The sequence below is a fragment of the Colletotrichum higginsianum genome, chromosome 5 (assembly GCF_001672515.1).
Source record: "Colletotrichum higginsianum IMI 349063 chromosome 5, whole genome shotgun sequence".
NCBI classification, from domain to species: Eukaryota; Fungi; Ascomycota; class Sordariomycetes; order Glomerellales; family Glomerellaceae; genus Colletotrichum; species Colletotrichum higginsianum.
In genome coordinates this window covers 173,706-189,373 of record NC_030958.1, presented here as the reverse complement: position 1 = coordinate 189,373, position 15,668 = coordinate 173,706, and the positions used below count along the sequence as shown (strand labels likewise).

The 15,668-nt window shown below is 55.3% G+C and overlaps 7 protein-coding genes across 7 annotated transcripts; 4 read left to right on the top strand and 3 right to left on the bottom strand.

Moving 5' to 3' along the window:
* Positions 1-159: 159 nt before the first annotated feature.
* CH63R_06994 (uncharacterized protein) lies at positions 160-487 on the bottom strand (the record flags this gene model as incomplete). The annotated part of the gene is made up of 2 exons (XM_018301969.1): positions 160-289; positions 315-487. The coding sequence occupies 2 exons, from the start codon at positions 485-487 to the stop codon at positions 160-162; spliced, it is 303 nt and encodes a 100-aa protein (XP_018156747.1).
* An 849-nt stretch (positions 488-1,336) lies between these two features.
* Positions 1,337-1,887, top strand: CH63R_06993 (uncharacterized protein; the record flags this gene model as incomplete). The annotated part of the gene is made up of 2 exons (XM_018301968.1): positions 1,337-1,471; positions 1,564-1,887. The coding sequence occupies 2 exons, from the start codon at positions 1,337-1,339 to the stop codon at positions 1,885-1,887; spliced, it is 459 nt and encodes a 152-aa protein (XP_018156746.1).
* A 1,575-nt stretch (positions 1,888-3,462) lies between these two features.
* On the top strand, positions 3,463-5,330 carry CH63R_06992 (Major facilitator superfamily transporter; the record flags this gene model as incomplete). The annotated part of the gene is made up of 2 exons (XM_018301967.1): positions 3,463-4,992; positions 5,052-5,330. The coding sequence occupies 2 exons, from the start codon at positions 3,463-3,465 to the stop codon at positions 5,328-5,330; spliced, it is 1,809 nt and encodes a 602-aa protein (XP_018156745.1).
* Positions 5,331-6,533: 1,203 nt separating this feature from the next.
* On the bottom strand, positions 6,534-7,586 carry CH63R_06991 (uncharacterized protein; the record flags this gene model as incomplete). The annotated part of the gene is made up of 3 exons (XM_018301966.1): positions 6,534-6,705; positions 6,824-7,137; positions 7,284-7,586. 3 exons carry the CDS (start codon positions 7,584-7,586, stop codon positions 6,534-6,536), a joined length of 789 nt encoding a protein of 262 aa, XP_018156744.1.
* Positions 7,587-10,951: 3,365 nt separating this feature from the next.
* On the top strand, positions 10,952-11,400 carry CH63R_06990 (uncharacterized protein; the record flags this gene model as incomplete). The annotated part of the gene is made up of 2 exons (XM_018301965.1): positions 10,952-11,073; positions 11,127-11,400. 2 exons carry the CDS (start codon positions 10,952-10,954, stop codon positions 11,398-11,400), a joined length of 396 nt encoding a protein of 131 aa, XP_018156743.1.
* A 266-nt stretch (positions 11,401-11,666) lies between these two features.
* On the bottom strand, positions 11,667-12,400 carry CH63R_06989 (CVNH domain-containing protein; the record flags this gene model as incomplete). Its single annotated transcript, XM_018301964.1, has 3 exons — positions 11,667-11,899; positions 11,979-12,085; positions 12,141-12,400. 3 exons carry the CDS (start codon positions 12,398-12,400, stop codon positions 11,667-11,669), a joined length of 600 nt encoding a protein of 199 aa, XP_018156742.1.
* Positions 12,401-14,321: 1,921 nt separating this feature from the next.
* Positions 14,322-15,297, top strand: CH63R_06988 (CVNH domain-containing protein; the record flags this gene model as incomplete). Its single annotated transcript, XM_018301963.1, has 2 exons — positions 14,322-15,102; positions 15,212-15,297. The coding sequence occupies 2 exons, from the start codon at positions 14,322-14,324 to the stop codon at positions 15,295-15,297; spliced, it is 867 nt and encodes a 288-aa protein (XP_018156741.1).
* Between the last annotated feature and the right edge of the window lie 371 nt (positions 15,298-15,668).

Sequence of the window (15,668 nt, the reverse complement as noted above, 5' to 3'; positions counted from 1 at the left end):
GGGTCTCATCAGCACACGTCATGTGTCCGTGCAGATGGGATGGAAGCACGTACGTTGTCGCACGACCGGACGCCAGCGCTAATGCCCTCGGATCCCGAGCAACTGACCCTGCCGCAGTTTCCGGGACCGGCCGCGGTTCTCGGGCCTGCCGGAAACCTTTTATAGGTAACCGATACCCTTCATGGCTTCTCCGGCTCGAGTCAGCGGCCATTTCCCCCTGCAGAAGTAGGAGCAGCCGGTGAAGTTGGTGCGGTCCTTGAAAACGCTGTCGTCGTCGCACCTCTGGACTCTGTGACCCAAATTCGTCGTCATACTTGGGGTTAAGCTCCAGCAGGCTCTCATAGACCTTCTGGACCGAATCGTTGAGGTTGATTGTGGGACCGTCGGGTAATGCCTGCACATCCCACTCGAGGTCGACGACGGTGAATTTGGTGCCGGCAAACAGGTCGACCTCAGTGATAAGAGGAGCTGTATCCTCTTGCGGCATGGGGGTGGCCTAAATACAAGCCAGGTGTTTCAGTATTACCTCTTGCGATACCAGAAGGACAGAGAAGCTGGGGATTGAGACTTAGATGCGTAAGGATTCCGAACCCGACCGAGGTGTCAAGCAGAAGAGTTGAAAGGATCGTCTTGTTTTAATTGGAAGATTCAAAAGATGAACGGAGCGAGGAGCAGATGGGACCACAAGACATCCGAATGGTGACCAGAGAACGAGATGATTGCAAAATCAAGTCATTGGATGGAATATTCTCATGGTGTCTATCCAATTCTATTCACATAGTGGACGGACAAGATGTGAGGGCTCTGGAAAAAAGGCTCACCTTCGTACCGAGGGATTTTGCAAGGATTCCGACTGGTCATGGGCCACTTGGACATCTCAGGACGGCAACCACTTTACCGCTAGGCAATGAAGACTTGTAGATGATCGTAACAGTGGCGGAACCGCCTTCATGTTTCGCATCCAGGTAATCTTCCAAAACCCCAAAAGGGTTTGGAACCCAACCCCATCCTGCCCCTTCCTACTTGGAGTCATCAAGGTCTGACTTTTTGTCCTGGACAAGAGAGCCGAAGACGTAGGACTGTGTGGGTGCGTGAAAGAGCGTGATCGCGCCTACCGACGGACAAATGGCTACATCTTACTGCAAAATCAATCAGGTGGTGAGCCGGTGGACACCAATATGGTGCGAAAAAATGGCATTAAGTGCGGCCGTGTTGATGTTGGTGAGTGATCATGTTGGTGCAGCTGCTGTTGGTTCAACGCCGCACCGATGCATTACCAGGGGAGACTTGAAGCTCGCATTGCACGTGCGATAGCCGCGAATTTATACCGTGCTACATGAACCGCATCAAGAACGGCATCTCCCACCTCCATCACACTTTGGGGCGGCCAAAGAAAGGGTCCGGCCCCGGAAACTGCGGCAGAGTCAGCAGCGCTGGTCGCTCCGCCATCTGGTGGTGCAACGATGAGAGTGTTACCCAACGCTTATTCAAGTGATGTGATGTATCTCATCGGTGAGATAAAAGCATTGGCAAAAGTTGACGGTTGGCACTGCGCCGTTGCAGGGACGAAGCATGAAGGAACTCGTATCATTCGGCTCCATCGCCGGCGGCACTCAAGACCTCGTGGATGGGCGTCAGATCGACAGCGGCCTCTCGGCTCAGATGGCCGGGCAGGTGTTTTACAAGACGAACTGGAACGATATTGTGCGCTGGGACGGCGGAAACTGCGGCACGTTGCTGTCCCGTGACTTAGGTGGTAATGGTGGAAACTGGAGACCAGCGGCCTTCTGGATGCATACCTGGACGGGACGGCCTAGGGTGGGCTTCCTGAGTGGGCGATGGACGGCGATGAAGCCCTGTGCGGGCCGTTTCTTTGTCTCTTCTTAGCTGTAGCCTGTCGTCACATTAATGCTTTTTGATCTCGGTTTATGGAACACATAGCCAAACGAGGTATGCTAACAGTGATATCTCTTAATAGAAAGTACTACGATGATGCCAATCAAGTTGAGCTTTGTTTTACTCTGAAATGGCGTCGTCGAGCGGCATAGTATCGTCGGTTAAAGTACACGAACGATCCATCTGTTCATAACGAACACGTGCGGGGGGTATCGTCAGGGATTTTCCCGACCGGGGCACTGCATCTCACCACAACGGTAGACAGCGGCATTGGAGGCATTCAACGGTGTCAACAACTCCTTGTGTCACAAGGCTGTTTGTCTCTTGAATCTATGCAGCGGTCTGCGTGGCCAAATGATTTGGCGTGCCACGTAAGAAAGACAAGCTAAAGGAAGATGACGGTGTCGGAAAGCGAAGAGCGAGGTTAGTGGCCGTTGGAAGCTAAGGGTTTGAGGTTGGATTTGGATTTAGAGCTGAAGCTGGAGCTGGAGCTGGAGCTGGAGTGGTCAGGATCTCGGGCGATCAGTGCCGGATCAGAGATCAGATGGCCATGGCCAATGACAAGCTATTGGTTGGAGGGATGCGCGTCATCGGGATGCGCGTGTGATGGATGGCAAAGAAAAGCCAGAAGCTGAGCATGAGGCGATCGGTGTCTGTGTGGTCAAGTACGTACCGAAGTATCCATTTTTGCCATCCTAGGTACTTTTCCAGGTACCTACCTAGGTTGGGAAGCCAGGTTTTCGAGATGATCAAACCGATTGGCTGTTAATGGCCAAAGCTGCTTCCAGGGCGGAAAGCTTAACATGAGATTTTCCGCTGTCGGGCTCACTGTCCGTTCGGTCAGCACGCTCCACCAGCCAGCACGCCAAGCGAAACGAGGTGAAAAAAAACGCAGAAAAATGAGGTCACTCACGTCGTTTGAACCATGAGTACGTACCGACACCCCATATGTCTGTCTGTGTTTCGCTGCCATTGGGTCCTGGCCCTTCCGTCTTGTCGCATCCAGCCGAAGCTTGTGGATAGGTAATGCCGATATCCTTCCACAGCACCCATACCCACCACGCCCACACTACCTAACATCCCTCCACACCACATCTTTGATCCAGTACCGCCGCCATCGGTCGCGGATGCACCATATTCTCTTCTCCCTCTTCTCAACTCTTGTGCGACCGAGTGTTTTAATATTTTTTTGGCATCGCAATCGCCCAGTTCTTTCCCTCCCAACTACCCACCGTTGCCTCTCCGCTACCAGCATAACACACGAGACCATGCGCTGGAGGCTGCGATTCTGCATTCCATCACCGTGAGACCCTGCCAGCGGGGTAGCCCGGCTCCAGCAGCTACGCCCGAAAGAGCATCTCTCTTACCGAAGCCCATCTCCGACGAGTTGACGACCTACCACCGACTTTCGAAAGCCCAATTCGACGACGCCGCCGTCACTGCTGCAACCCCAATCTGCTGCACCCGGCAGCGCACCCTTGTAGCAGGCCACAAACGCCGACGACAGCGACGGCGACGACGACGACGACAAACGACGACGGGCCCGACCTCTATCCCGAGCTCATCATGGCCCGTAACAACGCTGTCCGCGCGGCTGCCACTTCCCGCACAGCCTCGTCGGGTTCCTTCCATGCTGGCGCCCCAATTCCCACCCTCGGGGCTATTGAGTCCAGCCGGAGAATCCTGGTACGCCGCCAGTCCACCCATCGATACCACACCTTCCCGACACCCCCTCCCAAGACGCCTCGCGAGCAGTCCTCGGCCGAGCTCTTCCCACATTCCGACGACGGCTCCAACGCCTCCGACGACGGCCATGGACAGACTCCTCTGCCCGTCAAACAGCTTGCCCTGCTCGCTTTCCTCTCCCTGAGCGAGCAGACGGCTCTCAACTCGATTGGGCCCTATCTTCCTCAGATGGTCGAGTCCTTCTCCGACATACCAGACTCCCAGACGGGTCTTTATGTAGGCATTCTGGCCTCGGCCTTTGCCTTGGCACAGCTGTCGACCAATCTGCTCTGGGGCTATCTCTCCGATGTGGTTGGCAGAAAACCCACCATGGTCATGGGCACCTTTATGCTCGCCGGCTGCTTCGTCGCATTCGGCTTCTGCAGGACTTACTGGCAGATTGTCGTCGTCCACGTGGCCATGGGTATGCTCAACGGCAATGCCGCCGTCGTGCCAACCGTCTTGGGCGAGGTGACGGATCGCTCAAACCAGAGTCGCGCTTTCACCTGGCTTCCCGTCATCTACTCTTTGGGTGGCATCACAGGTCCCGCGCTGGGCGGTTTGCTGGTCGGCACCTTGGGGAAACGGTATCCGTACCTGGCGCCGAACCTTCTCAGCGCCGCTCTGCTACTCATTAGCGTGCTGGTCGTCGGCATCTGGTTCGAAGAGACGCTCGAGTCCCTCGAGCCGGATCACGCTGCTTGGATTCCGAACTGGGCCCGGAACGCCTGGTCTTGGGTCCAGCGACGGGTGGCAGAGCCGAGAAGAGATTCTTGGGCTACCCGTTGGCCTCGTCGCGGATCGCAGATCGTCACGAGCACATCAGACGACGAGGATGAGGAGGAGGACGACGACGATGTAACCGAGGAACAGCGCCTGCTCCGGCCGGGATCGGAGAATGGCTCCGATGTAGACGACGATGCCAAATCTCCCAGCGACCTCGCGACGTGGCGCCAACTCTTGAACCGCAACACGATTCTGGTGTTGTTGACTTACCTCGTTTTCCAGCTGTCCAACATCTCGTACAATAGCCTGTACCCTATCTTCGCCGATGCCAATCCGCCGACGGGCCGCGGACTGCCGCCGAGCAAAATTGGTATCAGCTTGAGTCTTGCTGGTGTCGCTACCATCGTTTTCCAGGCTTTCCTCTTCCGACCACTGAAGGTGCGGCTGGGCAATCTAGGCACCTATCGCGTTGCGCTGCTGGGGCTGGCCATCAGCATGGCTTTGATGCCTTGGATTGGTTACTTGGACGACGAGCCCTTGTTCGGCGTCGGCACCGGCTCCATATGGCTGTACATCGAGCTGGGAATTATCCTCGTCATTAAGAACATCTGCGCCGTCGGTGGTCTGTCCAGCGTCATGCTTCTGGTACATTCGTCCGGTTTTCTGTGTCATTTTGAGACCATCGCTAACGATACAACCTCTAGATCACGAACTGCGCCCCGAACCACGCGACTTTGGGCACCTTGAACGGCATCGCCCAGACTCTTTCGGCGGCAGGCCGCAGCTTCGGCCCCTTTGTTTCGGGCGCTCTCTTCACCCTGTCTACGCGTGTGCACCCGAAGGGCGAGGCCCTCGCCTGGGGCATTTTTGGAGGCATCGCCCTCCTTGGCTGGCTTGGTTCCCTCGCTATTCGCAACCGCGGTCTCGAGAGCGACGACTGGGTCGGTGAGGAGGACGGCACCGACGGTGAGGCAGAGCCATAAGCCGCACCGCGTAGGGCTCAGGGCCCCGTGAGCACCGGGGCTGTGGCCATTAATATTGCGCCGGAAAAGCTCAACTTGTTTACTGAGTGTGAGTGTGTGTGTGTATGTTGAAAATTCCCGGTAATCATAGCGTTACCGAGAACCGGGAATGTATAGCGCGAGACGGCTACAGCGATGATGATATGTTTGCATTGATAGAGGGGACACACATGACACCCCCCCTCCCTCAAAGAACGAGAGGAGGCAGATAGTACAGCTCGGCTTTAGATCTAAAGGGCCACTCCGAAGCTAGATCTTGGAGACAAATCAGAGTAGATTTGATACCTTGCTCCTGGTGTGCTGTGAGCGGGAATTGCCCAACCAACCTGTTGATCATTCACTACGAAACAGTCACGGTCTACTAAGCCTTCGCAGCCCAGCCAAGCTCGCCTATCTCGAACAGACAAGATTAGGTGAGCTCTTGACCTAGTCCACGTCCACCGCCGGGCATGGTCATCCCTCGAACGAGTGGGAAACCGCCCGCCGGTGACGAGGTCGAGTGGCTCGCTTGTTGAATGTCGTCCTGCGGCACGGGCATGGCCGAATCTGCCTCCACGCTCCCAGAGACTGCTTTCAAGAGCGACTCACGGCTCCATCGCCGCGGTTGTTTGAACTCGGAAGCTTCTTGTGGCCATGTGTCTAGGTGCTTTCTTATCTAACAAAAAAACAACAAAAAAGCAAAGAAGATCCCAAAAAGAAAGTCTGCGGTAGGCTTGCCAGAAACCCGCCGCGACGCCATGTGCCCTTGGTCTGCATGCCCCCTCCCGTATGCTGCCCCTCGGTCCCCTGCCCTGATATGCGGTAGCCAAGGACGTAGGGGAGAAGAAAGGGAGGGGGCGGGGGCCGGGGGAGATGATCAAATCGAAACGCCCTGAAATCCGTTGTTGTCGTCGTCGTGGGACGAGTGTGGTGTATGCCCAAACGCCGATGCCGTTGTTGCCCACCCATACCAATGCTAGTACTTGTTCGTCAACAGTTGAATGTCTCGCTCTCAAATGCTCCAAGATACTCCTCCCTCTGGTTAAATGTGCTTGCTTCGTATCATAGTCCTAAAATCCACTCATCATAGTCACAGTTGTCGTCATCTTCTCCAGCTTTGCCTGCCTCTGTGGTTTCGGAGCCGGCCGGCCGGCGCATGGGCAACTTTGCCGCAAGGGCGACCAATCAGTACCAGGTCGGCGGGATGGACCAGTGCCGGAGCATCGTGTCGACGGCCTTGTTCCACTCGTACTCGAAGCACGCGCCGAGCTGCGCCGCCTCGTCCGCCGAGGGCTCGCGACCTCCCCACATCTCGGGCTTCGCGGCCTCGAGGGCGGCGTACCCGGAAACTAGACCGCTATTCATGCCCGTGTTGTCAGCCTTTTTGGTCTCTTCTTTGCTTCTTCTTTTCTCTCTTTCTGCGCGCAAACTGGCACCGCGTGGACGTCTGCTGGGGTATTCGGGGGCGTGCTTACTCTTCCTGGATCTTCATGAGGCATAGCCACGCGAGGTTCCAGCTCTTATTGGAGTCCGGGTCATTGCGCACGCGTATGTGGGCGTCGTAGAGAATATCGCTGCAAAGCGGGTAGCTGCGCGTCAGGCCGCGAAGCTCCGTCAGGAACTGGTTGCTGTTGACATAGTAGTCCCAGGCCGAGGTCATGGGGCCCTGGAAGGCTAGGGCGTCTTCCTCATTCTCGCACGTCGCCGCCACACGCTCGATGCGGCAGAGCTCCGTCAGCGTGTTGACGCGGTGTGTCTCGAGGGATTCGATCAGTTGCTGGATCGAACGCTGTGGCGTGGGTCAGTGAGGGCGCTCCTCGAAGAGAAGATTGGGTATGACCTAAAGGTCTCGAAAGGGGCATGCATGTGCAGAGTGGGTTTGGATTCCAGTGACTTGTATGAGGGATGCAGTACAAAGAAGAGACCATGACTGACTTGAACCGCCCTTGGCTTTTTGCTGCTCTTGGAGCTGCGGTGGTGGCTCGATGACCCCCCTGAACGGCCCGAACGTGATGACATGTTTGTTGCTGGAGTGCGGGAACAAAATGACCTTTGAGCAAGGGGTTTGGATGAAAAGGCGGTAAGGAGGTCTTCTAGAGTAAACGGAATGTCTTGTTCGAGTTGAACTTCAAGACCAGTAAGGTTGGTGGTGTATCTGTGGGTAGGAAGGGAGCAAGGCTTCGGACCGGACGAGGTCGTTAATATATCCTGTCTCTTGATCTCAGGGTTCTGGCTCATCACTGTGGCTATCCACCTCGGAGAAGGTCTTAATCTCGCAGAAGGTCCAAATGAGGTAGGCAGCTGAAGATGATCGTCCGCTCAATGACGTCGATAGGCGGCTGGCAAGTCAAAATAGCCGTCGAGTTCCTCAAAGAGTCTCCGCAGCAGAGAATCCGGAGAGAGCGTATGATAATAGTGTGATTATGTGCGTCCGCAGGCCCTTTGATGACCGGCGGGGAGGTCAGAAAGGCTTGGAGACAAGTAGCACCGAGCCAGATATCCGGCAACGTCGGGACTGAAGGCGAAGACTGTTTGATGCGGCCGTTGCATCATGTAAATGGCCTAAAGAAGAAGATGATTACGGTCGAGAGTGACAAGGGACAGTGGCAGTTGAAGGTAGGACGAGAGTGCGTAAGTCACGCGTGCTAATGCCGAGCATCCACCCCTCTGATGACACCAATCGAGTAACATGAATTCTAAACACACATGATTCCACATTATGCCATCAGTGGCCGGGGCTGAGACTGGGGCTGATGGAAGGGGCATCGGGATGTGAGCCATGGGTACGACATTCCAAACGGAGTGCAGTCGAGCCACGATACGAACTAGGTAGGGTGTAGGCTGGGCCCAGGAACAGCCGACGGGTGGTCTCCGAGATCCTAACCCCAACCAAGCCTCACCTGTTCCGAAGAACCAGCTGTGCATCCATTCTGGTCACTATCGAACATTCCTGGACATTCGATGGCTCATGGCCCCGGAGTCCTAGATGTGTGCGGGCGGTCGATCCAGTGTGATGGGCAGGAAAATAAGGTCGAAGTCGATGATTGGCTATAACGAGACAGGCATCGGTAAATAGGACTGCTGACAGAGCAAAACGTATTTTTGTCCAGAGTGCCTCGATATACCCCGGCCTACGACGATAGTGAACAGAATGGGTCCATACCCAGTAGTCGCAAAGGCCAAGCTGTGGGCGATGTCTGCTTCTGGGGTGTTGCGGGCCAGGCAGGGGTCATAGATGCAGCCCTACCATGGGTGAGAAACGACACTAGATGGGTCATAGGCTGCTCGAAGAGATGCTCGGCGGAGAGTGAGAGAAGGTCCCTGGGTCCCAAGAAAGACAACGTCAGATTTTAGCGGCGGGGGGGGGGCGTCCCTGTGACATGGGCTTAACGGCTGTTCACCATCCAACGAGCTCGCAAATCTGGTTGATCGAGTGAGTTTGAGTGTGTACCCGGGGCAAGAATACATCTAGCGGCCGGCCTCTGTGCTCGGTACGAAGGATGTACGGAGTCGGCAGAAGGCAGTGGCGCTGTTGCTGACCGGGTTGAAAGCTTCCTCTGGCAAACCGAAGAAACTACACTGGGCTTGTGCGACAATGCCATCCAAGGGTGATTCATCGAGCATGCAGACACAACACCATTTGTATCAGTGGAGTGGCGAGCGGAGCGGTGTTTTGCCGTTGTGCCTCTGGACTCAAACGCAGTGAAGCGAGCGGACCGGGGTGATCGCCGGGCCACGGAGCGGACTTGTGGCGAATGTGGGGACTTCTTTGAATGACTGTCCAGAAGAGGCAAGCTTGACATTGAGATGGAATGACGAACCCGAGGCCTTGCCGGACTTGAGATACCGAACCGGTCTTGTTACAGACTGTGTTTGTAGCTCGCGTGGTGTGGTGTCATCCAAGACAACGGTTGCCCTGATCTGAGTCGCAGATGATGCGGGGATGGGATGCTTCGGTAGGGCTGAAGATCGAACAAGTTTCACGAGGGATTGGTTGGTCGAGTTGCAAATCAGCCGCCCCGCATCCCACTTCTCTCAACAGTTGTGGAGGAGTCGACGAGGCATTTCCCCTGACCGGGGTGAGGTGTTTACACTAGAATCCAGACGCCCCAGCGAGTGACGCAGTCATCGAGAACGGAGATGGTTTGCCCCAGGTTGGAGTTCTTGCGCGCTTATTCGGCGCTGCGAAAGGTCGGTGGTGATTCGGGCCTAGAACCCTGATGCAGCGGCCAAGCTCACAATCTGGACCTCGGGCGTTGGGGCATCGACCAATAATGCTGACGAGAGGTCGCTTTCTCGAGGATTTGATGCATGCTGCTGAAAACAAGGCTGGATGCAGCTTTGACATCCAGCCCTGTCTGAACAGATCGATCGAACGGATTGCGGCCGCATGAGGAGGCGGCCGGGCGATCGTGAACGACCTGGATAGACCACGGTGTGCAGAGGCACTGAAAGGAAAACCACAACAATAAGCGCCGAGCATGTGCCCCCGCTTGAAGAGTAAAAGAAGCTCGTGTTCAATTTTTGGCAAGGCAGACTTCGCAGATGCTCTGTGATCCGGACCGGCGGTCATTGACGGAAGAAGCGCCGTGCATGCGAAGGCGCGAAGAGGAACCAACGGGGAGACCGTAGGTGGGCATGCATCGCCAGGAAGGGATGCTTAAGCGCGAGTCGACGTGGTTCTGGTTTGCTGTGTTACGCTGGGGAAAAAAGGAAGGAGCAACGGCAGGGAGGGAAACAAGCGCGGGGACTAACAAGAAACAAAAGACGTGGAGCGTAGGATGTGGTGGAGTTGACGTGATGGAGGGATGATGGGTGGATGATGGACCATGGACGAGGGATGAATCATAATGCATACAGATAGATACTGACACTGACAGGAGTGACCGACGACTGCGCCACGGCCGAGTGGATATTCATCTCCACTGAATAAGCTCAGGCTCGGACCGACGCCCAATGGGATGAAGGATCTGTGGCTGGGGTGAATCCTGATTGGCTGTGTCTGTGGCTTTCTCCGAGTGGCTGCTTCTGCGTCTCCGCCCCAAAAAAACCGTGCCACAAATGGTTATCCTTCCTCTGAATCGGGACTCATCTTTCACGGAGGCAGCCCGCGCAGACATCCCCTGCGCCATGCCCTGCTTCCTTTCCGTTTCCTTGGTTTGTTTCCTCCCGCGACCTTGCAATGCAAGACGGGCGGAACGGGAAGGGCATAGTTCCTTGCATCGATTGCAGTGCTCATCCACCAGCTCCTTCCGACTCTGTATCGTTTTCTTCACTGATTGATTCCCGAACCACCTCGTCAAGTAGTATCTCTGCCGTAGGTAGGTAGGCATGGCTGTGTGTGTAGCCTGTGCCGGCGCGCGACGGGACGATCATCGCACCGCCCAACACCTCACGCACCCAATACCTCATCCCGCGCGTGTCGGTCGTCGCCGACAACACTGCCGGAGTTAGTCATCGGAGTTCGATTGCTCTGAAGCATGATAAACCCGGCTTGTCCTTAGGATGCCGTCATTTACACCAACCCTGCGCCAAGTCATCAACCCCCACGGCGGCCGACGATATGTCAGCGGTCGATATGCTGCGCTTTTGCTGTGTAAGCCATGCCAACCAAATCAGCATCGACACAGAACCACCATCTAGAATGCCCGCCTCGCCCGACACCGACGGTGAGATGCACGAGTGACACTGGCGGCTTACCCAAACAATGTGGCTTGTCAATGTTGTGGCTCACACCTCCCACCCTTGGATCTCAAATACCGATGCTGACGCGTGCAGCTGCCGTAGGATGTATCGCCGACCCGTCGCCCAATCTTGGAGCGGCCTCCGCTTTTCACCTACCTCACCGTGGGCCGGCTTTGTTGCCGAGATTACGCTGACCACCCCCGGAGAGCGCCGACACAATCAGAACGCCCTCACAGACATCACTGCCCACCGCATACATCGTAGACTCCCAGCGTACGCGTGCTCGTGGTTCTTGCTCCTGGGGTCACTCGACACGTTTGTGTTACGCCGCCCGGGCACTCGGTATCATCGCCCTCCATCACAATGAATGTGATGGTGTGGTCAGGCACCTGAAGCCCCCCTTCCCCCTTTCGTGTAACTTCGGGCAGGGCGTTTACGGAACTCGATGCCACAGGTTCGTATGCAGTCTTGGTCCAGGGTATGTATATCACCTCCACCTATGTACTGGCTTCCCAATTCGGCCCGTCTTTCACAGTACTTGCCTTCCGTGTATCCATCTTCAAGTCCATCTCGCCACCATGCAATACCAGACGTAGTTACGGCCATATCCCCGGGCTCTTCTCAAAGCCCCGACTATTCCGTTCGTCCAGGCAGCAAGTTGCTCGCCAGCTTCAACCCCGGCGGCAGCGTCAGGTTTGGCGGCGTCATCGTGGCGGCCTGCCAGATGTCGCACGGGGTGTCGACGACAGTCGGACGCCATCCCTCGGGCCACCAGTTGTCGGGCATGCACTGCCAAGTCATCGGGTAGCAGTTCGAGATCTGGCTGTGGCAGGCCAGGTATCCGTTCCAGTTGAAGACGATGCTGTCTGCAGGGGGTGGGATGATTAGTTTGAGTCCGCACAAAAGGTCAAAGGAAACATTCACCGGCTAGCTGGGTATACTTACTGACGTCGAGAGAGGACTCTTTGAAGCTACCGTCGAGTCTCGAGCACTGGCACTTGATGTGGCTTCCCTCGATGTAACAGTCCTTGCAACTCTTCCAAAAATTGCCCCTACAATGGCTTCGTCAGCAAGTGTTTTGTCATCTCCAAAGGGGGAGCAATTTACCTCTCGCCATCGGCCTTGGGCCTGAGATCGCCGACCACATTAGTGATGCAATCGTTCAGATTGAGGACGGTGAACCCCACGGTGCTGCAGAACTTGTCGTTGCAGTAGGTCGTGATGGAGCCGTCACCGCGCAAGGTGAACTGCGATCCCTCGTTGATGAAACCGCAGCCGTCGTCAAGGAAGCCGGCTTGGATGACCTGGGCGGCGCCGAGGGCGAGCAAAAGACCCCTGAAGGGCATGGGAAGACTGAATTTGATCATTGTCGGCTGAATGTCGTGCAAGATGTTCCAGCAACGACACTCGTGGCAAGATGAGGTAGGGAGACGTAGTTAAGTACGCCGGCGGGATACTCGACTAGGCTGTCTTGTAAACCTGGACATGAGAATAGTCTGGTCGGAATGGTGGAGAGCGGATCCGGAGATGCTCGACAAAGGATATGTGCAGCAAGCGACGGGCGACGGGCGACGGCTCGCGGTGGTACGCTTGCCATGAGCCAAGGCTTGTCATGGCATGACAAACTTGGGGCTAAGAAACCTTTGAAATGAATCCGTTGGCTGTCTGGGCCACGAGCTCTATCAGTTGTGTAATGTAGCACGATGAGCCAAGGCCAATGCCACAGACACTGAGTATAGGGATCACGCCGACCATATCAACACAGTGACCTTTTCCATTGGAAAGCCCGTTGGTTCCGTCGGCAGAGTCGTCACGCGAGGTTGCAAGGCTGAGATTGGGCTCGGACGGGGTTCCTCTCGGGCAGTATCATTGACGCGTCGCCGACCCGTCGATGTGTCGATGTATCAACCATGGCCGCTTAGACCATGCTTCTCGTCCCATGCCTCTCGGGTTCCACAAACGCAGATGTCTCGGGCACGCGGACGAGTGATATCATTCTTAGGTTCCACCAACGTCGTGTTAGCCTCAGCATTGACGGCGCGATTGTCTCGGGAGAGCTGTTCCCTGTGGCTGTCTGGCACCTTCACCGCCCCGACATCCGTAAACTTGCAATCAGTTGATTGTTTTCACCAATACGAGAAAGTGAATGCAGTGCGGGACTCCTCTCGATGGCCCGTGAACTTCTCATCTCCCAGGAACACTGCAAGTTGGCACCAAAGCGTTCCCGTCGTCATGGTCTCTTGAAGTTTGAGAAACGACATCTATTCAAGATCGTTTTCTGCACATATGACAATGCGAAGCAACTCATTCAACCCCCGTCGGCGGGAACCGGCGTAACACATATGCAAGTATCACAACACCTTGTGCCGTCATGGTCTACTACTCTCTTGGAGATTCATGTATGAGACTCGAAACCACCAAGCCGCTGAGAACTATGTGACCGACACAAGCTGAAGACGCCGAGGCCGAAAGCCAAACTCATGGAATGCCGCAAAGTTTGCGGTTCAGATACCGATCGGCTTCGTTCGCACTCGGCCTGACATCACCACCTTTAGCTTCTCAGTCGTTGAACGATGAGCTCATGTGCTCAACGGCTTCAGAAAACTCATATTCGTCGAAGTCGAACTTGTGAGCTAAACACAATGCAGATCAAGAGGACGAATGCTAGTGAAAAAGCACATGCTGGTGAAAACAAGGTCTGAAAAGACCATGGTAGTCCATTTGCTGCCTTGAAGCCAGGTCTGGAAGCAGACACTGATTACTAAAAAAGCATCCTACCAGTGTCATCATGTCCCTACCATCGAGGAGGTTGAGGGCTATAAGTTGAAAGTTGGGGGCAAAGTCCGCATCTGTCTACATCTGAAGGCGGCGCTCTAACCTCGGTGTTTTTTTTATGTTGGTTCACGATCGCCTTACATCTGTCATTTGGCGTTATGCTGAGGCATCATACATATCGTGTTTTGTTCAAAAGATGCAGTTCCACGGAACAGGAAAGGGTTGTGGTGAATACGACAGTCGTCGCTCTAGCCCTCCGACCACAAGATGAAAACTCCAAGCGATGGAAAATGTGCCCTCCTTTGCAGGATCAAGTGCAGTAGGAACATGCGAAGAAAAACTCTTATCTTACCTCACTTCACCTCACCTCGACTAACCGCCTTTGTACTCCTTCTCCATCCCATCTCTCAGCACGCGCTGGGCACTGCAACTATCCGCACAAACGCGATACGTCGCCGATTTGTTTTCCAACCATCAGACTTCTACATACAACTCAACGACTGCATAACCAAGATGAAGCTCCTCACCGTTTTCAGCCTCATACTAGGCTTCATTGCCATGCTATTCAATGCGCAGCCTACCTTCACCGACACAAGCAACTCGATTGGCTTCATCGCAGGCTCGTCCAAGTCCGCCGAGACCACCATCACCGTAACTCGCAACCACCCAGTTTTTGCCGTACCCCATTTGACCTTCCAGACTGTTGTCACCCCAGTCAAGAAGTCAACCTTGGCTAACGAAGGCATCTTGGTTACCCATCACCAGCCCACTGATACTTTCCTCCCCAGTCACTTCAACGCCAAGGCGGTTTTTAACACCGCACGCGAGTACCGGTCCGAGAAGACTGACGATGAAGTTTTCTTTAAGGCTGTTCAAGGGGACGAAACATCCCACGAAGAGGCAAGTCAGGGGGGCGAACGCGGTCCCGAGAACAATGCAGACGGCCACGAGAACGGCCCCCACGAGGCAGCCCGCCTTGTCCTCGATGATCGCTCCCCCTCAGCCGCAAATACCGGCGGCTTCGCAAAGACCTGCGCATCCGGCTGGGCCGTCTGGGACCTTGGCAACACCATCTGGGCCAACTGCCGCGGCAGCGGCGAACGCCGCGACGCGCTCTCCTGGTCCCGTCTCGGCCTCGATCACATGCTCGGCAACGATCGCGGCGAACTCGTCTACCGGCCCGGCGGCGACTTCTCCTCGACCTGCGCCGATTGCGCGCGCTGGGGCAGGACGCACCTCGCGTGCCGATGCCTCGACGAGCGAGGCGAGTATCACGCCTCAGCCATCAATCTCGGTGGGTTTGATCTCTCATGAACGCCTCTTCCAACCCGGCGAAGATGAATTAATTGATGCTTGATGCGAAAAAGGAGGGGGCAAAAGCACTAACGATGATGGGTTCGCAGACAAATACATCGGTAACCATGACGGCCTCCTGTGCTCCGAGTACGAATGCGGCGTTCGCGAGAACCCGCCTCCCGGCGCCAATTAAGGCTCACCTCTTTTCGGGTCTGAGATCCGATCCTGGGTCTTTCTATCTATAGGGATCACAATCGCCTTGAGCTAGGATGGCAGATCAGGACAGACTTGGCACAACGAGAGCGCACACAGGATGAATTCAATGAAAACGGGACGACTGGAGAAGGCACGGTTACGTCGATAAATCAAAATCGAAGAGCCGGCGAAATCATTGACAGACACGGAACGTCATTTAAACGGCTCTATTCGCCTTTATAAACAGACAATAAGCATGCGCAGATATGTCCAATCATCCCCCATGACTCTTTGACGTGAACATTATCCAAGAAACATAAACACCCATCATGCCTTCTTGTTACTTCAATCATAACCATTGACAGTCGT